This window comes from Onychomys torridus, chromosome 17, assembly GCF_903995425.1.
Source record: "Onychomys torridus chromosome 17, mOncTor1.1, whole genome shotgun sequence".
In the NCBI taxonomy this organism is placed as follows: domain Eukaryota; kingdom Metazoa; phylum Chordata; class Mammalia; order Rodentia; family Cricetidae; genus Onychomys; species Onychomys torridus.
The window spans coordinates 1,545,140-1,570,914 of NC_050459.1; the positions used below are offsets into that span (position 1 = coordinate 1,545,140).

At 39.1% G+C, this 25,775-nt stretch overlaps 1 protein-coding gene across 1 annotated transcript in view; it reads right to left on the minus strand.

Moving 5' to 3' along the window:
• Positions 1-592: 592 nt before the first annotated feature.
• The window catches only part of LOC118569148 (vomeronasal type-2 receptor 116-like), a 93,938-nt gene continuing 68,755 nt past the window's right edge, over positions 593-25,775 (minus strand). Inside the window, exons 4-6 of the mRNA XM_036166871.1 lie at positions 14,633-14,860; positions 11,875-12,001; positions 593-1,509 (exon numbers count right to left, since the gene is read on the minus strand). Coding sequence (XP_036022764.1) covers positions 593-1,509; positions 11,875-12,001; positions 14,633-14,860 — 1,272 coding nt within the window. The remainder of the gene's footprint in view (positions 1,510-11,874; positions 12,002-14,632; positions 14,861-25,775) is intronic.

The following is a 25,775-nucleotide window of genomic DNA, read 5'->3' on the forward strand; positions in this document are numbered from 1 at the left end:
CAATGTAGATGTTACTAAGGAAATTGAAAGTAGAACTACCATTCAATCCAACCATACCACTTTTGGGTATATAGACACAGAAGACGTCTACAGAAACATTTGAACATCCATAATTATTGCTATACTTATATGGTGGCTAAGAAAAGAAAGCATGCAGATACCCATCAACAGGAATGGATAAAGGAAATGTCGAGCATATTCACAGTGGCATTTGTTCAGCCTTAAAGAAGAATAAAGTCATGACATTTAAAAGGAAAATTTTGGAACTGGAAATAGTTAAATTAGTGGCGTAAGACATAGTCATATATCTACCACAGGGGGGTGGCATTCTTTCTCTCTTTCTCCTCAACCCGAAAGTAGAAAGTAGCCAAAAGGGGGAAGTGAAGGAGGTAGGCAAGGGCAAGGGGTAAAGAAACACATAGATGAATACAGAAATGATAATTGTTTCAAGATAAGGAAGAAGCAGGAGGAAGTAGATAGAAGGGATGGGGTATCAGTTTGTGAGGGGGATGAATAGAAACAAAATATATGTATGGAAATGTAATAATGAAATCTACTTCGTGTGCTTACTTAAAAATTAATAAAAAAATTACTAAGCCTTGTACCTATAATGTATTTTGTTCCTGAGGCCCTGAATAGAGTTCCTTTCTGGTCTTAACAAAATGATGTAGCATTTGGGGGCAAAGATACAGCCTAGAAGCCCTGCACTGGAAGCCAAGATGGAGAAGACCTCCACAGCCACCATGACCTTCCCCTTGGTGCTGTGGTAGACAGGGAGGAAGGTGACCCAGACGCTGCAGAACACCAGCATGCTGAATGTCAGGAACTTGGCTTCATTGAATGTGTCAGGCAGGTTCCTGGCCAGGAAAGCCACAGTGAAGCTTCCCAAGGCCAGAGCCCCCAAGTATCCCAGCACACAATAGAAAGCAGTGACTGAACCCTTGTTGCACATGATGATAATGTGTTCATGTTCAGAGTATGCATCTGTGTCAATGAAGGGGGGAGATTTCCCCAGCCAGATCCCACACAAGGTAATTTGGATCAAGGTGCAGATGGGAACAATGAAGTTCGGTGCCCGTCTTACCAACATCCACCTGATTCTTCTTCCTGGAGCAGTGACCTTGTAGGCCAGAACTACAGTAACAGTTTTGGCCAAGACAGTGGAGACAGCCACAGTGAACAACACTCCAAATGTGGTCTGCTGCAGGATGCAAGCAGCTGGGTTGGGATGGCCAATGAAGAGAAAACAGCAGAGAAAACAGAAGTTAAGGGTGATGAGCAGGATGTAGCTGAGAGTACGGTTGTTAGCCTTCACAATGGGAGTGTCTCGCTGCTTCAGAAAGATCCCAAGAACTAGTACTGACAGTGCAGAGAAGTACAGGGCCAGGCATGACAGACCTATCCCCATGGGATCGTCATAATCCAGGAAGGTCGTGGATTTTTGTAGGCAACGGTTTCGCTCTGTGTTGGCATATTGATGATCTAGACACTTCACACACTGATCCACATCTGGGGAAAACATGTGTATTTGTTATTTCAAGTTCATTATTTTTCTTTTGTTCGCTTCACCTACTCATTTGAGTAGGTTAGCCGAATAGCCCTTCTTTGTTACTTTAGGCATCAGATGAAAGAATGCTCTGTGGGGAATAATGTGATGACTGCCCATTGCCTGCATGGTGACATGGGCAAAGCTATAGTTTCTCCTCCTAATTCAATTATGTGTTGTTCTGAAGATTCTGGTATCACTATTTTCCCCTTTCCCAGAAACTTATGTACTTACACTGGGCTGGGGAGAGCTGATTCAGTGTATGCGCTGCCTAAGCATGATGACTTGAGTTTGGATTCTCAGGACCCCCCACAAAAAAGCTGGGTGCAGCAGCACAAGCATCTGTAATCTCAGTGCACCCTTACAGCAAGATGAGAGACAGAGACAATATTTCCCGGGAGCTCATGGGGCATCTAACAAGTAAAGACACTGTGCACTGTGGCAAATGCACATCCACTCACATGGGGACACACACACACACACACACACACACACACACACTCTTTTGATTTTGAAAAATAAATTTAGTGAGGTAAGAAGGGGCTTCTCAAGTTCTTTTCTTGTAGTGGTATTCTCAGATATGGGGTTCAAATGTAGCTTCACAATGAACTGACTTCTTTGGTTGCATTTCTTCTGTTTGAGGAGTTTTTTTTTGATTTTATATTTTTTTAATTATTTTATTATTATTATCATTAGTTTTAATTTTATACATCAGCCATGGGTTCCCCTGTCTTCCCCGCTCCTGCCCCCACCTTCCCCCCAGCCCCTCCCCTCCATTCCCATGTCCTCTAGGACTAAGACTCCCCTGGGGATTCATTTAAACCTGGTGGATTCAGTACAGGCAGGTCCTGTCACCTCCTTCCAGACTGAGCAAAGTGTTCCTGTGTAAGCACAAGGTTCCAAACAGCCAGCTCATGCACTAAGGACAGGTCCTGGTCCCACAGCCTGGGTGCCTCCAAAACAGATCAAGCTATTCAATTGTCTCACTTATCCAGAGGGCCTGATCCAGCTGGGGGCTCCACAGCCGCTAGTTCATAATTCATGTGCTTCCATTCGATTGGCTATTTGTCCCTGTGCTTTTTGCAATCTTGGATTCAACAATTCACGCTCTTACAGTCCCTCCTCTTTCTCGACAGTTGTCAACTGTTTGAGGAGTTTTAATAAGTAAGTATTACATTCTGAAAGCTTGCCACATGGTGGTACATATCTGTAGTCCTTGCACTTGGGAGGTGAAGTCAGGAGGCCAGACTCAGCTACTTGGAAAGTTAAGGGACAGCCTGGGCTTTCTGAGACCTTCTCTTAAAAAACAACAACAAACAAAAAAAGGGAATGTTTAAAGGTGTTAACATAAAAATTGTGGGAAAGAATTCACTTCATTTACAGACACTGGATTTTTTTAAAGGTTAATTTTTATTAAGGAATATTTAAAACTTTAATTACGTGTATGTGCATGGTTCGAAATGGTTGTGAGCCACTAGATGTGGGTGCTGAGAACTGAAGTCAGGTCTGCAACAGCTGCAGATGTTCTGAAATGCTGAGCTATTGCTCTAGTCTCTACGCAGTGGGCTCTTGATAATTTAAATGCATTGTTGGGGAAGTTGTTAGCTTTTATGTTCTTTCTGCTTGTCAATCCACTGAGAATTTCAAATATGTGAATGTAAAATTATTTATACCACATTTCATATTGTTAAAATTTTAATGACTCCATTTCTAGTATTAATATCTTTTCAGTTTTCCTCCTGATGGTTATCAAACCTCTAAACAGTTTATAAAATTTAGTTTCAAATTTTTATTTATTTTATTTTTAAATTGTCTTGGTCTTTTGCTGGATGTATATTTATGCACCATGTGTACGCAGTGTCCACAAAGGTCAGAAGAGGGGGTCAGATCCCCCTGGAACTAGAGTTGCAGATGGTTGTGAGACTCCACATGGGTGCCGGGAATTGAACCTGGGTCCTTTGGAAGAGCAGCCAGTGCTCTTCCCCGCCGATTTGTCATTCCAGCCGCCACATTAGTTTTTAGTAGTCTCATTTTTCGTTATCTTGTTTTCTTATAGTTTTCTGAAGATACTCTCTGGGTAATACTCTCCTCCCCTTTACTTTCGCTGTATTTGATTTCACGTTTTTTTCTAGTTTTAGATGAAACTTTCATTTGTAGAACTTTTCTTTTTTAAACAAAAACACGTACGCCACGTGGACGTACTGTTTAGCTTATAGATTTTTTTTTCTGAAGACAATTTTATCTGCATTCTACCATATTTGAGCAATGATATTTTCAATCCTGGAGTCTTTGTAATGTGTTTTGTCTCTCTTTTTAATTGTGTGTGTGTGTGTGTGTGTGTGTGTGTGTGTGTGTGTGTGTGCACGCGCATGTTTGTGGGTGTGCAGGTGCATGTGTGTGCATGCTTGTGTGTATACATGTGGCAGGCAGAGGTCAACCTCAGGTGCATTTCTCATGAGTAATTTATCTTGTTTTGTAATATATTGTCTCTCTGAGGCTTGCTGATTAGGCTAGGCTGGCCGGCCAGGGAGTGCCAGAGGTTTGTCTGTTTCTGCCTGGCCAGTGCTCTAATTACAGGCACAAGCCATCACCACAGCTGGCTTTTTATGTGATTATTTGGCATCTACTTAAGTCCTCATGTTTATGGGTAAGTACTTTACTTACTGAGCCATCTCCCTAACCCCATTCTCTCTTCTTTAGCCTATGGCTTATTGAAAAGATATTAAATATTAGATTTACAAGGATTCAACCAACCCCAACATAGGCCACTGAACAACGTGTTAGGGAAGGGGTTTATCATCTCTCCCTCCACTTTAAGTTAAAAACCAAAGATAAAAGAGAACTCTAGAACAACCACAGCAAAATGAAGTTTTGGATGGGATGTCTGTATCACACCCCGTCCTCCCAAAGCTTAGGGAACATCTAGGAAGAGGAAGTAGAAAGACTATAAGAGCAGAAGGGTGAGGAGGAGTATTGCAAGACTGTCTTCTGGACAAGACATGGTAGTGGCACCCATGAACTCCCACCAGTGTGGTTGCCTGCACAAGACCTGCGTAAGGTCAAGGCAGCTAACATTCTAGTATGGAGAGGGGAGGGCCTTATTAGCCCCCACCCCTTGCTGAGGCTACTGGCAGTTGATGCCTTTTGGGGGGAGGAAAATCAGTTTTTTTGGGGGGGATGTAGTCCATGGTAGGTTAACCATGTGATAGTGGATGTATATTTGGGGAGCACTAATTAGACTCAGTGGGTTATAAAAACAAACACAAGCAAACAAGCAAAAAATGAAGAAGACATGAAGTTGAAAGAGGTATTTGAGGGGACCCATGTATAAAATCATTAGAGAACAGATTTAGAAAGGTTTTTGGATGGCAGGTCCTAGAAGCAGACTCTTGGAAGTGATTCTGATGTTCTGTTTGAGAGAGGTGTTGAGATGGGACATGGTGCCAGCTGTGTCGAGTGACTTATTAAACAGGGACAAAGAGGGAGCAGATCAGAGACAAAATAAACTGTAGGGGCTGGAAAAATAGCTCGTCAGTAAAAGTATGTGTTATGTAACTCAATTCCCAGCACCCATGTAAAATTCCAAGTGCAACTCCAAGCACCTGTAATCCCAGAACTGATTTGGCAGAGATAGGAGGGTCTCTGGGGCTTGGTAGCTAGCTAGTCTAGTCAAATTGGCAACCTCCAGGTTCAGTGAGAGATCATGTCTCAAAAAAAGGTGAAGAGTGATTGAGGAAGACACCCAATATAGACCTCTAGCTTCTATACATTCACCTACACATGTACACACATGTGCACACACATGAACACACACACACACCACCACTACCATCACCAGCAGCAGCACCACCACTGTGTTTGGGAAAGTAAAAAAAAACTTGGCTGTCCTCTGTCTCTAAAGTCTATCTCATGTACTAAGAAAGCAGGGGCCTACAGCACATGCCCAGAAACTGACCTGAACTCTAGTTCAGTGTCCATCACCATACTTAGGTAAAAGCCGAAGGGTGCCGGTGAGGATGCAGTCTTAGCCTTGACAAAGCATCCAATGGCAGAGTCTGGCAATACTGTCCAATGGGGAAGAAGAACACTTGCCCTGCAAGCCTGACAACTTGAGTTCGATTCCTAGAACCTGCAAAAAGGTGAAAGGAGGGGTCTGATCTCCCAAAGTTGTCTTCTGATTTCCACATGCATGCCGTGTGTGTTGTGCTGGCTTGAGTAAGAATGGCTTTCAAAGGCCACACATCTTCGGATACTTAGACTTCAGGGAGTGGCACTACTTGGGAAGGATTAGGAGGTTTGGCCTTGTTGGAGGAAGTGTGTCGCTGGGAGTAGGAGTTGAAGTTTCAAAAGCCCAATCCAGGCCAAGTGGCTCTCTTCATGTTGCCTGCACATGCAGATGTAGGACTCTCAGATACTCTTCCAGCACCATGTCTGCCTGAGTGCCACCCTGCTTCCCACCATGATGATAATGGACTAAACCTCTGAACCTGTAAGCAAGCCCCAATTAAATGCTTTCTTTTCTAAGAGTTGCTGTGGTTATGGTGTTGCTTCACATCATTAGAACAATGATCAAGACAGAAGTTGATACGAGGATTGGGGTGCTGATGTGACAGGACTGACTATGATGTTTGTTGGAGGAATGTGGAAGACTTTGGAACTTTGGACTAGAAAAGTGGTTGGATGATTTAAATGGGGCTTAATGGGCCATCCTAATAGGAGCATGGAAGACAGCGGTGCTCCAAGCAATGTAGATTTGATAGCCTGTCTCAAGAGGTTTCAGAGGAGAAGAATATTAGTAAATAGCCCAGAGACTATTGTTATTGTAGTATTTTGGAGAAGAATGTAGCTGCTTTCTGCTCTTGTCCAAAAAATCTGCCTGATGCTAAATTGAAGAGTTTTGGATTAATGATACTGACAGAGAGATTTCAAGACAGCCTAGTATTGACTGTGTTACATAGTTATTAGTGGTCACTCTTAGGCAGATCTATAATGAAAAGGACCAAGCTGAACAAGGAAAAATACCAAATGTACAGTTTGAGGAGAACAGGAGCACCAGGAAATGTAATGGAGCTAAGTCCAGTGCTCAAGGAGATTGTGGTGGTTTGAATAAAAATGTCCCCCTACATAGGTCCCTAGGGAGTGGCACTATTAGGAGATGTGGCCTTACTGGAGTAGATATGGCTTGGCTAGAGGAAGTGTGTCATTAGGGGGCAGGCTTTGAGATCTCAAAAGCCCAAGCCAGTTCCAGTGGCTCTCTTCCTGCTGCCTCCAGATTCAGATGTAGAGCTCTCAGCTACTCTGCCAGCACCATGTCTGCCTGTGTGCCACCATGTTTCCTGCCATGACCATGATGATAATGGAGTAAACCTCTGAAAATGTAAATAGGCTCCAACTAAAATGATTCCTTTATAAGAGTTGCTGTGATCATGGTGTCCCTTCAGAACAATAGAACAGTGACCAAGACTTGTGTACCCTTTATAACACTTGCAATATGAGAAAATACATTTTATTTTTATTATTTATTTTTTTCTTTAGCTTTATGTATTTTACATGTATGGGTGTTTTGCCTGTACCATGTGTATACCTGGTGTCTTCAGAGGGCATCAGATCCCCTGGAACCAGAATTATGTATGGTTGTAGAAACTATCTTATTAAATGAAATTAATCAGGTTTCCAAAGACAACCATCATGTTTCTTTCATTATTGAAACCTAGGTTTTACACAGACACACAGACACAGACACACACATACAGACACACACACACACACACACACACACACACACACACACACACACTTTAGGACTACTTGGAAAGGAGAAGACCTACTAGAAGGAAGAAGCAGGACAAGGGAAGATATGGATGTTAATATATTCAAATTACATGTTATATGTGAACAAATATTCATAACACCCATTGTACACCAAATATACACTAATAAAATCCTCTCTTTTGAGACAGTCTTTTCTGTCCACTGTGTTGCTGAGGATGACCTTGGACTTCTGATCCTCTTCCCTTCTTTTCCCAAGTGCTGGAATTATGGGTGTGTATCACCAAATACAGTGTATACCATGCTGGAGATGAAACCCAGGCAAACACTCTGCCAATTGAGCTAAATCTCTGGCTCCACTAATCAAAGACTTCTAGGAAGTGCATTAGAGGGCCTTCAAGATGGCTCACTGGGCAAAGATGCTTGCTACCTAGGCCACACATCCTTAGTTCAATTCCCAGGAAGGTGATTACATATTTTTTAGGCGAATTAAAAAATGTTTCCCATTATATGCTGGGCATAGTGGCATGTCTTTAATCCTGGCACTTGGAAGGCAGAGGCAGGTGGAGTTTTGTGAAGTTAAGGGCAGCCTGACCTACCTAGTGAGTTGCAGGACAGCCAGGACTACATAGAGAGACCCTGTCTCTAAAAAAGAGTTTCCATTATAGATGTGATTGATTTTTAGCATGCCACCACTTATATTCATACATTTGAGTATTCAAGGTGTTAGTAATACTAAATATTAAAGAAATTAGTTTTACTGACAATACAAAATATATTAATGAAACTGAATCAGTTCCCACTTGGTTTCTGCTAACTCTTTATATCATACCCCAGTATCCATTCCTTTTGTGTGTGTGTTACAGTAAACCTTTTAAAACTTTCCCTTAATACTTTTTGAAATCAGATTCCTTTTGATGCCTAGGATGGCCTTGAACTTATAATAATCCTCCGACCACAGCCTCCTGGGTAACTGGATTATTTGCTTGCACCATGAAGCTTCTAAAAACAAAACAAAAAAATTCTTGGTATCTTTTCTTTTTTTAAGATTTTTTTTATTATTTTAAAATATATGTAAGGAGAGTATGTTTGCATATAGGCATATGCATGTGAGTGCAGGTGCCCATGAAGGCCAATGGCATTGGATCCCACAGAACTGGACTTTTATAGGCAGGTGTGAACCACTTGATGTGAGTGCTAGGAACTGAATTTGCATCCTCTGAAAGGGCAAGCAAGTGTTCTTAACTCTAAAGCAATCTCTCCAGCCCTCACTTAAAAATACTTATTTGGGGTTGGGGATTTAGCTCAGTTGTAGAGCATTTGCCTAGCAAGCGCAAGCAAGGCCCTGGGTTCAATCCTCAGCTCAAAAAAATAAAATAAAACAAAAAATAAAAATGCTTATTTAATGTTTTTACATTTTATATTACAGTATAATTATATTGCTTACCCCCTTCCCTTATCCTTTCTTCCCTCTAATCCCTCCCATGTTTCTGCTCCCAACTTCCCCACATGTCCCCAGACTCTCTAATTGATAGCCTCTTTCCAACATCAACAACACACACATATATGCATACATTTACATATATACACATACATGGGCATGCATAAAAAGACAACCTGTCAAGTACTTTTCATGTTAGTGTACATGTTTTCAGGGCTGAACATTTTGTATTGGACAGGCAATCAGGGATCTCATCCCCAGGAAGAGGCTAATTCTTCCTTTCAGCCTTGCTACCTGTTCTTTGTTTGTGGTGGGACCCTGTGGGATGACTCAGCCCTAACAGGTTGAGGGCCAGCTGGCCCCAACCAGTCATAAGATACTTTCTGAGAGCCAACTTGGGTTTGCCTAAGGGCCTTAGCAACAGCAGCTGAGACATAATCTGGAGATGACCTGGACCAATGAGAGGCAGCCATTGTCACCCCAGCAGATGCATGTTCATCAGACCTTCCCCCAGGGCAGGGTGGAGGGTATTTAAGCCTTGCCTCTTCCTGAATAACTGAGCTTGTTGTTTTAACATTCTCCCAGAGTCTGTGTCATTGACTCTGCGCCTACTCAGCCCCTCCCCCAAAGGGAACAACAGCGCAGGACCCTGCTACAGGACCCCATGATAATGTACCCTTCTGAGTTAGTATGTCTATTGATATTGTCATCACCCAATGGCTTGTTTTAAAGACATGTTTCACCATGTCACCCATGCGAGTTTTGAACTCTTGGGCTGAAACCATCCTTCTACCTTTGCCTCCTGGTTCCCTGAGTCTACATCAGGTTCCACTATGCATCATTTGGAATTTCAATACTAAATTAGGAATTGAATTGGGAATATGCCATACTTTGCCATTTCTACTTATCTTCACAATACTAGATTCCCTGAGTCATTAATTTGGTAATTTCCATAATATTTATCAACTACAAGAATTCAGTAATTGATGAGTGTCTTTTATTTCTTTCTTAAAGGTGTAAAGAACTTCAGGAAAGAGGGAATATAGTGGAAAAGAATCAGAGAGTACTCTCATATTTTTCCACAAGATGGAACTAAAACAACATTGACTGGTTATTTGTTAACAGGAATAGCTACAAGTAAGCACTAGGATTCAACAAGAAAGCTCCAGCCTGGTGCAACCTAGATATTTTACATAGTGAAATGGTCATAAAAAGAGCACCTAGCACCAATATTATGACTATATTGATGCAGGAGTGGGTTATGGGGGAGAGAAGACATAGATGATAGATACATAAATAGATAGATAGATGATAGATAGATAAATAGATAGATAGATAGATAAATAGATAGATAGATGATTGATAGATGATAGATAGATAGATAGATAGATAGATAGATAGATGATAGATAGATAGATAGATAGATGATAGCTAAATGGATAGATGATAGATAGATAGATAGATAGATAGATAGATAGATAGATGATTGATAGATAGATGATAGATAGATAGATAGATAGATAGATAGATGATTGATAGATAGATAGATAGATAGATAGATAGATGATTGATAGATAGATAGATAGATGATAGCTAAATGGATAGATGATATGTAGATGATAAATAGATAGATAGATAAATAGATAGATAGATAGATAGATAGATAGATAGATAGAAGATAGATAGATAGATAGATAGATGATAGCTAAATGGATAGATGATAGATAGATAGATGATAGATAGATAGATAGATAGATAGATAGATAGATAGAAGATAGATAGATAAAGATAGATAGATAGATAGATAGAAAGAAAATAGATAGATAGATAGAAGATAGATAGATAGATAGATAGATAGATAGATAGATAGATAGATAGATAGAAGATAGATAGATAGAAGATAGATAGATGATAGATAGATAGATAGATAGATAGATAGATAGATAGATAGATAGAAGATAGCAAGAGTGAGAACAAGAGCAAGAGCACTAGCTCTATTGGAGTAGAAACTAACCCCCTTCAGACTAGTCTCAAAAGACAAGACACCTGAGACCTGTCAATCAGGCTCATTTAGAGGAAGAGACCTCTGTGTTACTCAGCAGATTCTCAGTGTACACTAGTGGAAGCTGGCTGAGAAAGGTCTTGCTGTCTGAGCTTCTCAGAAACATCTGCCTTTTCTCATTTCTATAATGGTCAGTGGGTGGTCACTCATGTGACAGGCTTGGTTCTGGGGCACGTCTCTGACATAAACCTGCTAAGAGTTCTGTACTATGGGGAATTCAGACTTACAGAATAGGGTGAAAAGTACTTGCCTTGAAACTTCTCTGAGTGTGGGGGAGTATAGGGCTGCCTATGTTTTAAGTTATGAGCTAAGTGTGAGGGTTCTAGGAATGAGGTCGGCAGATCATGTTTGTTCTTCCCTCTCCCAGCACAGATATTTGAAGATCTGTCACCCTTTGCCCAATTCAGAGGTATTTGGAGACATACTTCCTAAGGGAACATTTGCCCTGACTCCAGGGTGATGAAAAATTTGGAAATAATCTTTGTCTGGCTCATTTCAAACTCCTTACCAGCTCCTTCCACTATTTCAACTACTTTCAGGTTCAAATCACTTCAGCTAGTCACCTTTTGTGTATCCACACCTGAAAGAGACAATGTGTGAATGTAAGTGTGAAATGGCCTAGCCATTCCATGAGTGTTGCACACCACCTCAGAAGATATAGAGAGGAGCACTGATGATCATAGGCTGCAGTCCTCTAAGACCTGTGGTAACATTCAAAAACACCCGTGCAAAGGAAGTTTATTTGCTATTAAAATTACTTTTGAATCAGTTCTCATTATGTAGCCTTGGCTATCCTGGAACTTGTTATGTAGAATGGGCTGCTTGTAAACTCACAGAGATCGGCCTGCCTCTCCCTCCTGAGTGCAGAAGATGTGCATCATTATACTTTGCTTAACATTTTTTCTTATTAATAAACACCTTGGGCTAGGGAGATGGTTCAGTGTGTAAAGTGTTTGCAGTGTAAATGTGAGAATCTGAGTTCAGATGCCCAGAATCCTCATAAAAAAGGACTGTTTAATTAGAAGTAGAGAATTTCTCCACAAAACACACACTTACCTGTCTCATTAGAAATCTCATTCTCTGGGCATGGAGTGCAGTCAAAACAACAAGCCACATTTCCTTCTGGGAGGGATTTTCTGAATCCAGGAGTACAACTTTCACTGCATACAGACGTGGGGGGGGTCTGAGGAAAATCGGATGTGAGCAAGTTACGATTCAGAATTTTGCTTACTACTCTAGTAAACACATTGTTCATAGAACTGGCTCATTAATGAACATAGTTTTGTACCCATAAATAATCAACTGATTGGATGTTGCCTGAATATCACATGCCCCCTTAATGGTGATGACTTTCAACCTGGGACATGGTGAAGCCTTTAAGTGAAGAGATCTTAGCGCTGGAGAAAATGGTTCAGCATTAATAGCATGGAGTGCTCTTGCAGAGGTCCTGAATTCGGTTCCCAGAACCCACACTATATGGCTCAAAACCGCCTGTAACTCCAGCTTCTGGAGATCCAACAGCCTCTTTTGGCCTCCACAAGCACCTGCGCTCAACATGCAGACAAGATAGTCCCTTCCCCCACATGCATATAAATAATGAAAAATAAAGACAAAAGTTTTTTTAAAGGTGAGGAAGTTAGTGATTGGAAGTTTGCCATTGGAAGGTATATTGGGACAATGGACTAATCCTTCCTTTTGCTATCTGGATGCCACAACATGAGTGGTTTCTATTGCCACAAACCACACCATAGTGACTATGATAATAGATTCAAAAGTAACATCTAAATGGGTCTCAGAAGTCATCAAACTCAACCTAAAGATATGTCAATAATGAAAACCCATAACAGATGGTGTACGTATTTTGATATGAAATTTGTGACATTTAGATGCATATTGGTAAATGAACATTCTAGTTACAGATAGCACATAAGAAAATTCTCTCCCTTAATTTGAAAGTATAAAATTTAAAATGCACATTCATGGTTCAGGGATTTCTGGGTATGATGATGGATTAAAGCTGCCTCTGCGAGATTCAGTGAAAGACAATAGTCACAGTAAAAACCAAGTAGATTCTACTTTTAGCAGAGAAAGAATTGAAGGAAAAATAAATAAGCCTACATGGAATTTTTGTTCCCAGAGGAACAGCCAAGCTCACACAGTTTCACCATCTTGCTTGCACCAGGTCAAGGACAAAGTAGCAGCCAGTGAGGCATTGTTGGACATGGACACTAGAAAGACATGTCAGGGTACAGAGATGCAAGCAGTGGGTGGATTGGTGCCTGGAGCAAAACTGGGTGAGCAGCTGGAAGCTGAAATAAAGCGGAGGATGAGATTCTCCCTGGTATGCTGGAGACAATTGCCTGAGCAGAGAACACCCCTGTCACTGCCATGGTGAACCACTGTGAACTATTTTCTCTGCTGTCCCTAAACCACGCACTGTTGCTTCTCATTCACACTTTACCCCCTCTTTTCTCAGTTTCTCAGTTCTGACCTCATTTTACCATTTAAGTAATTATGGACAATGTTAGCTCTAAAAACCCATGAAGTTTATTTTCTCCAGTCAGTACTCTGGTGATGTTGTCTCTGAACCATGTTAGGAAAAGAAGGAAAATACACAAGTATCTTCTACTGCAAGCTAACATCAATATTTCTGTCAAGTCACTGTATTTGTTATTGTAATTGACTCCCCTCCCCCAGTAAAGATGTTAGGACATCTCATACTCAAGGATTAGCAGAATTAATATTGTGGAAATGACCATTCCACCAAAAACTATTTACAGATTCAAAGCAATACCAATTAAAAATTCCTATTTCATTCTTTACAGAAATAGGACTATTCTAAGTTTTATATGGGTCCACAAAAACAACATACAATATTTTATATATTTAATTTTTTTTTGGAGCTGAGGATCGAACCCAGGGCCTTGCGCTTGCTAGGCAAGTGCTCTACCACTGAGCTAAATCCCCAACCCCTTAAATTATTTTTAATACACCAATTATATTTTAAAAATTTATAGAAAACTTTAAAATTTAAGTATACCAAAAAAAATCATAAAAACTGTCAGGCAAAAAAAAAAGAGAAAAATATGGAATATAATATAAAAACACTGAAAAGCTTTTTCTTACAAAATATTTTGATCGTGCATCTTTCTTCCTTAAATTCCTCTCAAATCTCCCCCAATTCCCCTTTAATCCCAGCACTTGAGATCTCATGCCTTTGCTTGGGAAGCACACATGTCTTTAATTCCAGGAAGTAATACAGTAGGGCAGAGAAAGGTATATACGGCGTGAGGAAAGAGAAACTCACTCTCTTTAGGCTGAGGATTTTGTTGAGATAAGAACTAGTGGCCGGCTGTTCTGCTTCTCTGATCTCTCAGCTTTCACCCTGATATCTGGCTCTGAGTTTTTTAGTATAAGACCGTCTAAGTTCAAACAACATCTGGCATCCAACTCCATGCCCTTTCTTTCTCTCTGCTTAAAAAACAAGCAAACAAAACTGAAAACAAACAAACAAACAACCCAAGAAACACACACACACACACACACACACACACACACACACACACATACACACAAAGCAAAACACCAATAAGACAAAAGTGCCCAGACAAAGAAATATAATGTAAAAGTTCTACAAAAATAACTCTGAGTTTCTTGAGTATGGAGCCTGCTCTGAAGTGAGACTTCATTGGAGGAAATTACTATTTCCTTTGCAAGAGGGTGTCCATTGCAGATAGCATTTTGGTTAGGGGATCCTGAGCAAGATTTGTTTTATTATGTGTAGTTCATAGTGTTACAATTATACCTAACTCACCTCTGTAATTCCTGTGGCCCATTCTATCATGTCCTCAGATAAAGATAATTGTTGATCAAGTGGACCATATGGGGAAAACTTTCCAACTTTCACCTTAAGTCCAAGACCTTCTGGAAAGTTCCAGTAGTTGAGAATGTCATACTCTGCATTCAATTTCATTTTCTCATCCAAATTCACTTGTTCTCCAGCAGGATTAGTAAACTGCATGTTCTTCAGAAAAGGGTGCAGCTAAAAAAGATACATTATCTTATGAAGTTGGTACCAGACTGAAGACAAATAACCAAAGTGTTTGGGCAAGTCTTGTGGTGATATATTGTGTACCCTAATAAACTTGCCTGAGTATCAGAGGACAGAGTCAGCCACTAGATTAGACATAGAGATCAGGCAGTGGTGGCACACACCTTTAATACTATCACTCAGGAGGCAGAGATCCATCTGGATTTCTGTGTGTTCAAGGCCACACTGGACTATATGAGATTGATCCAGTATAGGAAAACTCTCTCTCTCTCTCTCTCTCTCTCTCTCTCTCTCTCTCTCTCTCTCTCTCTCTCGTTTTTTCGAGACAGGGTTTCCCTGTGTAGCTTTGCACCTTTTCCTGGAACTCCCTTGGTAGCCCAGGCTGGCCTCGAACTCACAGAGATCCGCCTGGCTCTGCCTCCCCAGTGCTGGGATTAAAGGCGTGCGCCACCACCACCTGGCGGAACTCACTCTCTTTAGTCTGAGGATTTTGTAGAGGAAAGAACTAGTGGCTGGCTGTTCTGCTTCTCTGATCTTTCTGTGGTCTGGGCACTGAGAACCACCAGGTGTCCTTCTGAAACAGTTCTGCTTGCCACACACAAGCACGGAAACAAGTTCTGGTCCCATATGCCGCCTCCCCATACAGCCTCTGCTCCACCCAAGCTCTGGGATAGAGTTTGGTCCAGACACTTCGAACCTCAGCTCAGTTTACTGACCCTCTGAGCTGCTTTGGTGCTGCACCTCCTCCACCTGCTGGTCAAATATCATTACTACATCTGAATACCTTCTCAGGACCCTGCCATCCGATTATCGGCTCCACCTGCTGGTCAAACATCATCACTGCATCTACAACAATTCTCTGATGATTGGACCTGTGGTAAGCCACTTTTAAATGGTAAACCAGGCAAACAAGCAAACAAACACACAAACAAACGAGCGAACGAACGAATGAATAAATAAATAAAACAAACGAACGAATGAATGAATAAATAAATACATAAAACAAACGAATGAATGTATGAATAAATGAATGAATAAGAAATGAATAAATGGCCAGGCGGTGGTGGTACACGCCTTTAATCCCAGCACTTGGGAGGCAGAGCCAGGCGGATCTCTGTGAGTTCGAGGCCAGCCTGGGCTACCAAGTGAGCTCCAGGAAAAGGCGCAAAGCTACACAGGGAAACCCTGTCTTGAAAAACAAGAGAGAGAGAGAGAGAGAGAGAGAGAGAGAGAAACGAATAAATGAATGAATAAGAAATGAATAAATAAACAAGACCTGTATGACAAGAACTTTAAGTCTTTGAAGAAAGAAATTGAAGAAGATATCAGAAAATGGAAAGATCTGCCATGTTCTTGGATAGTTAGGATCAACATAGTAAAAATGACAATTTTACCAAAAGCAATCTACAAATTTGATGCAGTCTCTATCAAAATTCCAACACAATTCTTCACAGACCTTGAAAGAACAACACTCAACTTCATATGGAAAAAACAACAAAAAACAGGATAGTCAAAACAATCTTATACAATAAAGGAATTTCCGGAGGCATCACCATCCTTGACTTTGAGCTCTACTATAGAGCTATAATAATAAAAACAGATTGGTAATGGCATAAAAACAGACATGTTGATCAATGGAGTAATATCCAAGACCCTGACATTAATGCACACACCTATGGACATCTGATTTTTGACAAAGAAGCAAACACTGTACAATGGAGAAAAGAAAGCATCTTTAACAAATGGTGCTGGCATAACTGGATGTCAGCATGCAGAAGATTGCAAATAGATCCATATCTATCACCATGCACAAAACTCAAGTCAAAGTGGATCAAGACTTCAAAATAAATACACTGAACCTGATAGAAGAGAAAGTAGGAAGTAGCCTTGAACACACTGGCACAGGAGACTGCTTCCTAAATGTAATACTAGTAGCACAGACACTGAGAGCAACAATTAACAAATGGGACCTCCTGAATCTGAGAAGCTTCTGTAAGGTGAAGGACACGGTCAATAAGACAAAAGACAGCCTACAGAACGGGAAAAGATCTTCACCAACCCCACATCTGACAGAGGGGTGATATCCAAAATATATAAAGAACTCAAGAAACTAGTCATAAAAATATCAAATCATCTAATTAAAAATGGGCTACAGAGCCGAACAGAGAATTCTCAATAGAAGAATCTTAATGACCAAAAGACATTTAAGGAGATATTCAACATCCTTAGCCCTCAGGGAAACGCAAATCAAAAAGTCTCTGAGATACCATCTTACACATGTCAGAATGGCTAAGATCAAAAACACTGATGACAGCTTATGTTGTAGGGGATGTGGAGCAAGGGGAACTCTCGTCTACTGATGATCAGAATGCAATCTTGTACAGTCACTCTGGAAATCAGTATGGCAGTATCTCAGAAAACCTACCTCAAGACCCACCAATAGTGGGCATATACTCAAAAGATGCTCAACCACACCACAAGGGCATTTGCTTAACTCTGTTCATAGCAGCATTATTTGTAATAGCCAGAACCTGGAAACAACCCAGATGCCCTTCAACTGAAGAATGGATAAAGAAAATGTGGTACATTTATACAATGGAGTATTATGCAGTGGTAAAAAAAAATCATCATGGAATTTGTTGGGAAATGGATGGAACAAGAAAAAATCACCATGAGTAAGGTAACCCAGACCCAGAAAGACAAATATGGTACATATTCACTCATAAATGAATATTAGATGCAAAGCAGAGGATAATCAGGCTACAATCCACAACCCCAGAGAAACTAGGTAAAGAGGAGAACACTAAGAAGAACACACATGGATGGACCCAGGGAGGGGAAAGGGTTAAGATCTCCTGGGTAAACTGGGAGTGGAGAGTAGGAAGAAGGGGATGGAAGGTGGGAATATGAGGGCTTGGGATGGTTGAGTTGGGTGAAAGATAGGGAGGGAGAACAATGAAAGAGATATCTTGACAGAAAGTACCATTAAGGGGAAAGCTGCAGCTGGGGAAAACCCCAGAAACTCACAAGATTGTCCCAGCTAAGACTCATAGCAATGGTGGAGTGGGTGCTTTGAACTAGACTTCCCCTGCATTGAGATTGGTGTCTACCCTAATTGTCATCACAGAACTTACATCCAGGGACTGATGGAAGCAGATGCAGAGGCCAATAGCCAAACACTTGGCCAAGATTCTGGAGTCCAGTTGAAGAGAGGGAGGAGGGATTACCAGAGCAAGGGGAGGCCAGGATCATGATGGGGGAAACCACAGAGATAGCTGACCCAAGCTAGTGGGAGCTCATGGACTCTGGACTGACAGCTGGGGAGCTTGCATGGGACTGAATGTGGGTGACAGTTGTGCGGCTTGATGTGTTTGTGTTTCCCTTGGTAATGGGAGCAGCACTTATCTCTGCCACAAGAACTGACTTTTTAGAGCCCATTCCCTATGGTGTGATGCCTTACTTAGCCTTGATGCAGGGGGAGGGGCTAGGTCTGGCCTCAACTTGGTATGCTAGCCTGTGTTGACTACCCAAGGGAGGCCTTACCCTCTATGAGGAGGGGATGGGGGTGGGATGGGGGTAGGTAGGGGAAGCAGGAGAAGAGGAGGGAGGTGGAACAGAAAAGGAAAAGGAAAGAAAAAATTTTAAATAAAAAATTATAAAAAAATAAAATAACATATAAAAAACTTTAAAACTATAAACCAGGCTATTAAGTAAATAAATAAATAAATAAATAAGGTAAAAAATAAGGGAGAAGGACAATCTTAAAGCCTTTCCCAGGTCAATGGTTGGGAATACCACAATACAGGGAATTAGGCTGCTGCTATGGGCAGGATGGTAGAAAAACTAACTGATAAACAACTTATCTGGGATTGATACAATTTTGATCATAATTGTTGTCAGTCTGGCAATTCACATTAATCCTTAAAAATGGTTTAATAACTGTGCCAAATATGAGAGAGATAGTACTGAAAAGACACAGGCCTTAGAAAACACTACTACTGATGATATGCAAGCCTTACAAACAGTTACTAAGGAGAATAATACAGTTTTGACTAACAAGATGAGGGATTCAGAAATATTTACTAATGAGGAGAACAAGAAGGTGACTGATAATATGCAAACCTTGGAAAAACTTACTAGTCAAAAGACACAAGCCTTGGAAAGGGCTACTACTGATAATGTGCAAGCCTTACAAATGGTTACTGAGGAGAATAATACAATCCTGACTGCCACGATAAAAAGCGTTAGAAATATTTACTGATGAAGAGACTGAAAAGGTGACTGATACTATCAAAACTTAGAAATGTTTACAATTCAAAATATGCAAGTCTTAGAAAAGGCCACTACTGATAAATTACTAGCCTTAGAAAATTTTATTAAAACAGATAATAAAAGCATTCAGGTACAGGCAGAGGAGAACCAATCTGACCATTATTTTACAGATGTAGTTGGTAACCTTCTCTCCAGCCCCTGCCAAGCCTGGTTAGTTCAACACCCATTTATAAAATAAACATATAGACACTTATATTATTTAAACTGTTTGGCCATTAACTCAGGCCTATCATTTTCCAGCTCTTACTCTTATGTTTAGCCCATTTCTATTAATCTATACTTTGCCACGTGGCTCGTGGCTTACCAGTACCTTATGTCTATTTCTGTCATGGCGGTGGCTGGCAGTGTCTCTCCTCCCCCAGCCTTCCACTTCCCAGAATTCTCTTCTCTCTTGTCCCGCCTATACTTCCTGCCTGGCCACTGGCCAAACAGCATTTTATTTATACAGAGCGATATCCACAGCACTTCCCCTTTAAAGAGGAGTGGCCCAAGGTTATTAAAAAACCAATCTTGATTTATCATGTTACCATTCAAGAGAGACCACCAGATGACAGGTATCTCCAGGTCCATACAAAAGTTAAATGGGATCCTATAGAAATGATATACTTAAAGAGATTTAAGGGAACAATAGTTTCCTATGGTATGCATTTATCTTACATGAGGCAAATATTTAATACAAGGTCCACTCAGAACAAAATTATTCCAAAAGACTGGAAAGATTTAAAGTCAGTAGTATTGGAATATAGTTCTTAGAGTAGAACAGTTGGTTGAGAAAGGAAGCTAAGGCCCTCAAACATCAAAGTAGGGTTAAAGATTATCAGATTTCCCAAGATCAAATCCTTGGTGAGGGCCATTATGCTGATATCAATAGTCATGCTACATTTGATGATCACACCTTGTCCCTATGATACAGCAGCCTTAAATGCCTGGAACAAGATTCAAGAATTAGGAAAGAGGATTTGAGCCATTTTCTAAAGTTATATAAGGCCCAAAATAAGCCTTCACTGAATTTTCGCAAAGATCGACTTCATCTGTGAATAGAGTGATATCATATCCAAAAGTTAATTGAATCTATGGCATTTGAAGATGCTAATTCACAATGCAGAAGGTTAATATGGCCTTTAAAGGCAAAATCTGCACCCGTAGAGCAATGGATCCAACACACAGTCAATATTGAGTCTCATAATCATGATAATACTTGGATGATTTCCAATGACTTAAGGAAAAATCAAAATGTCAAAATGTTTTAATTGCGGAAACCAAGTTCATTTAAAAAGGAATTTTAGTAGATAGGGCATTCATAGAAACAATGTTTCTTCTAGAGATAATAATTTACACAGAAGGCCCTAACCTTCTGGAGCATGCAGAAGATATAGCAAAGGCTAACATTGGACCAAGGGATGCTGGTCAAAAAGAGACAGGCAAGGCAATCCTTTACCAATGGGAAACACCTTGGGGGCCCCATTCAGTCCACCATGTCCAATTTGGTTCAGTCATTTCCTGTCACCATAGGGGAAACTCTTCCCAAGGGCAATTAAAAGATTTAATGCCTATTGTAAAAATTGATACTGCTCTGGATGATAGAACATCTTTAGAAGATAAAACAAAAATTTCAGGAGAAACCATAAAGCAAATATTTTGGCAAACTTCTATAAATGGTCAAAGACCAAATCTAAAAATATGAATAAATGACAATGTAATTGAAGGTTTTGTAGACACAGAGGCAGATGTAATGATAATTGCACAAGAATCTTGGCATCCAAATTGGCCTCTTCAGGAGGTGAATATTCAGCTTTAAGGATTAGAACTTTATCTCAAAACAGGAGATGGGTTGAATGTATAGGTCCAGAAGGACAGAGAGGAAAATTGAAGCCATATGTGGCTAATGTGGCAAGGAATTTATGTGGATGTGATTTGTTACTGCAATGGAATACCCAGACTAACACTCCTCTGATAACAGAATTAACCCATAAATTAACATGTATTTTTGGGAAAATATTAAAAGGCATTATAAGGAATAATCACTGACCATTCAGGTTATACAAAAACAGGGCAAAATAGCTGTTGATTTTTTCAGAGCTACCAATAGCCCTACCTTTAAAATGGTTAACTAACAAACCTGTCTGGGTGGAACAATGTCTTTGACATCAGAAAAATTACAGCCTTAGAACAGCTGGTACAGAAGCATCTAAAAGCTCAATATATTGAGGAATCAAACGTTTCTTAAAATTCTTCTGTATTTGTTATGAAAAAGAAATCTGGAAAATGGAGATTAGTAACAGATTTAGGAGCCATAAATAAAGTAATTCAGCCAATGGACTCTTTACAGCCTGGAATTCTCCTGCCTTCCCTATTACCTAAATGATGGTCTATTATAGTTATTGATTTAAAAGATTGTTTCTTCATTATACCTTTACAAGAAAAAGGAGAGAGAAAAATTTGACTTCACAATGTCTACTAATAATAATTCTCAGCCTGTTAAGAGATATCAATGGAAAGTTCTCCTACAAAGGACATTAAACAGCCCTACCCTGGGCCGATATTTTGTATGACAGTCATTGAAAATGATTCGTGTATAATTCCTTCAATCTATAATTTACCATTATATGGAAGATATCATATTTGCTGATTCAAATGTAGATACTTTAGAAAGAATGTTTGAAGAAGTAAAGAAAATTTTGCCTTGTTGGGGATTACAAATTGCTCCTGAAAAAATACAAAGAAGATGTTCTATTCATTACCTAGAATATAAAATAGGTTTACAAAGAATTCAACCTTAAAAGGTACAAATAAGGGGAGAGCAATTGTGGACTATTAATGATTTTCAGAAATTGCTAGGAGTCATTAACTGGCTATGGCCCACAATTTAATTAAAAACTCAAGAACTAAGTAAATTGTTTTAAACCTTATAAGATGGCAAGGACTTAAATAGTCTCAGCTGAAGCTGAGAGAGAATTGGCTTTGGTATGAAAGAAATTACAGAATGCACATGTAGATTCTTTGGATCCAGAACGTGCTTGCATTATGGTTATTTTACCTTCTATGCATTCCCCTACAAGCATTTTAATGCAGAGAGAAGGTAATATCTTAGAATGGACATATTTAATACACAGAGTGAAGAATTCAAGATATGAAGAAAAGGTTTTTGAATTGATTCTAAAAGGAAAATTGAGACTTCATTAATTAGCAGGTATAGACCCCGCTAAATTGTAGTACCTTTTAATAATGGTGAAATTTCCTCTTTATGGCAGAAAATGAACATTGGCAAAGAGCTTTCAGTAATCTGTTGGGAGAGATTAACAACAAATATCCCAAAAGAAAGAAAATGTACTTTATAAAGAGTATTAATTGGATCCTTCCTCACATTATATGGGGAACACCAGTTTCTGGAGCCCCTACATTCAATACTCATGCAAAGAAATCACAAAAGACAGGTTATAAATCAGGACATTTTAATAAAGTGGCTCAAATTTCTTATCACTCTGTTCAAAAGTCAGAATTATATGCCATTCTCATATATAAATATATATATATATATATATATAAATATATCATATATATAAATAAGATTTCTCAGAACTTCTTAATATAGTTATTGACTCACAATATGCAGAAAGTGTTGTATTACATATTGAAGCTGCTGAATTTTTTTCCAGGTGATAAAGAATTGATTTTGTTCATTTACAATAAATAATCAGAAATAAAACCATCCCTTATATATAAAACACCTATTAGATCCCATATGGGTCTACTAATCCCTATAGCACAATGTAATGAGGAAATGGGTCAACTATTGGTAGGAAAATTTGCTAGAAGCCTCAAATTTTCATTAAAAAACACTATGTCAATAGCAAGGGTTTGAAAAAAGATTTTCCTATCACTTGGCAACAAGCCAAGGAAATGATAAGAAAATATCCTACTTGTTCCTTGTATAACCAAACTCCAGTACTTCAAGAAGTAACCCAAAGGGTACTCAAAGAAATGAAATTTCACAAATGGATGTGTTTCATTTTGCAGCATTGGAAAATTAAAATATGTATACCATACCATAGATACATATTCAGGATTTCAATGGGTTCTGAAAAGCTGATTTTATAATTATACAGCTATTAGTTATGGCGATCATGGAAATACCTGTACAAATCAAGACTGACAATGCTTCAGGATATGTCTCTAGTAAAATGGAACAGTTTTTTGCATATTACAATGTAAAGCATGTTATAGGTGTACCACACAATCTAACAGGACAAGCAGTTACAAAAAGATCTAATCACACTTTAAGAGAAATGTTTAATGAACAGTAAGGGGTAATAAAGACCCCCCCCCCGAGATAAATTACATAATGCTTTACTAACTTTAAATTTTCTAAATGCTAATGAACGACAGATGAGGAAAGACATTTGACAGTAGAAAAACTACTGAATTAAATCATCCTGTATACTTTAAGGATGTATTGAGCTCATGGAAACCAGGAAATGTGTCATTTGGGAACATTGTGTACATTGAGGAAGGGGTTTTGCTTTTGTTTCCAGAGGAGACAAAAAGCTGTGGATACCATCAAAATTAATAAAGATTTGATTTGAACATGAGAGACCTCTTGATGAGGAGAGGTGATTGTTCATCAACCAATGTGGCGATTCAACCTGTCAAAAAGAAAAACTCACCTAATTAAAGTCAGGGCATAGTTCTGTTTTTGTCTGTCTAGGAAAATAAAAACATCCATTTTGAGGAATTCAAAAACCTTTGGACAAATAAGCATTTAAAAAAGAGGGTAGAGCTATCAACAAAATTACCAAGAAAAGGAATAATCTGGCCTAATGGTATAATATACTTTCAACAGGATAAAGTTTTATAAACCTTTCAAAATGTTTGTTTTTGCAAGTTTCTGCAGTCATGTTAAACAGGTGGTCTTTATGCAGTCCTAACTCAATTAAAAACTAAAGCTGGCTTTGGAATTGGAGTGTGGCTTTCTCCTTCTCTAAACCTAAGAATGTTGTTAAAAGAAAATTCATAGTCTCTGTCTCATATTAGAAGAGCTAGATGTCTGATATAGGACAGAAGAAAACCAAAAGCTAGGGACAAAATCTAGGGATTTATTGTCACAAATCTTATATCCCTCAAATTTATCTTGACTCTAAAACTTTTAAGGTATAAATACAATCTCAAAATTTTAAATTTCTGTTTTGATACTAATGATATCATAAAGCACTAACTAATTCTAACCTTAGGTTTCATGTAGCTTCCCATGCATGATTTCATGCTTGAGTTTAAATAGATATTTAGGAATTAAACCTGGATATCCCAGATGTATTTAATGTATCATCATCCTTTAGCCTTCCTAAGATTTACAACATACAACATTTAATACGTTTATGTTTTCTACAGTGAATGATAAACTTTCCTATCAGCATTCTCTAAAGTCTCCAAAAGGATGATGGAGCCCCACAATGATGATTCTACCTGGATTGGAATAATGCCACTAAGCTGATTACCACAACCCAAAGATTGGCTTTAGAATACAACCTTCTCAGGACATTTCCAGGGTGGCTACCTGAGATGGTCCAGCCTCATGCACCACTCCAGCCAGGATTTCAGATAAGTTCTATACTTTCCCATTACTCAAAGACTGGCAACAAATGATGAAGCTAGTTCTCCCAAGACTTAACCATTGTTTCAGTCTTAACAGAGTCTTCTAGATATGCCATTGTCCCTACAGACAGAAGGAAGTAATTTTAAGAATACAACATCCACTTTCCCAATAGGTGAGGTGGATGGTTTTTGGTCTTTCTTAGGATTATAGATATTTGTCATCATGTAGAGGGATTGGTTACAAGTTCTTATAGGGTAAGGGGCTGAACAAAAGAGATTAGATTCAGGGATCTTGTTTGGAAAAAAAAAAGAGAGGATAGATATGATAGGATAAAAAGGTAGTTTATTAAATCTACTTTCAAACTAAAAAAGCAATTATCAATTTAAAATAATTTACATTGTTATGGATTCTTGTATATTGATACATTGGCATGGATTCTTGTATATTGGTACAAATTTAAGGTTATTTTTGTTATACTGTATATATGTTTCTGCTTCTGTTTAAGATATTTTGTATACTGTATATATTACAATTTATATTTTGTATATATTTCAAATTTGAGGTTGTTATCCTTATCATGTATATCTTTTTCTATTTTTACTTAAGGTATTACCTATAAAGCTTGTTTATTTATGCAATGAGAAGTTTTAATCCTTAAAAGCTATATCTGATAATAAAGAATTACAGGATAATATTCACCAATATTTCTCCAACTTATAGTCATGTTAGTTAGGTTTCCTAGGTATACAGAGGTATGTTTCAATTAGATATGTACTCTTCAAATACTTCAAAGAACTATAGAATATGGCATTTAAAATGTTTTAGACTTTTCTTGACATGAGATGGACGCATTTGCTCCTGGTGGCACTGATCTACTTCTAAAAAGGATGATGGGCACTGAGGACACTCCATATGGGGCTTGCTTTCTCTGTGGCACAAATGGCCTTTAGGGTAAGAAACTGCCCTTGCCTTGCTTGCTGACAG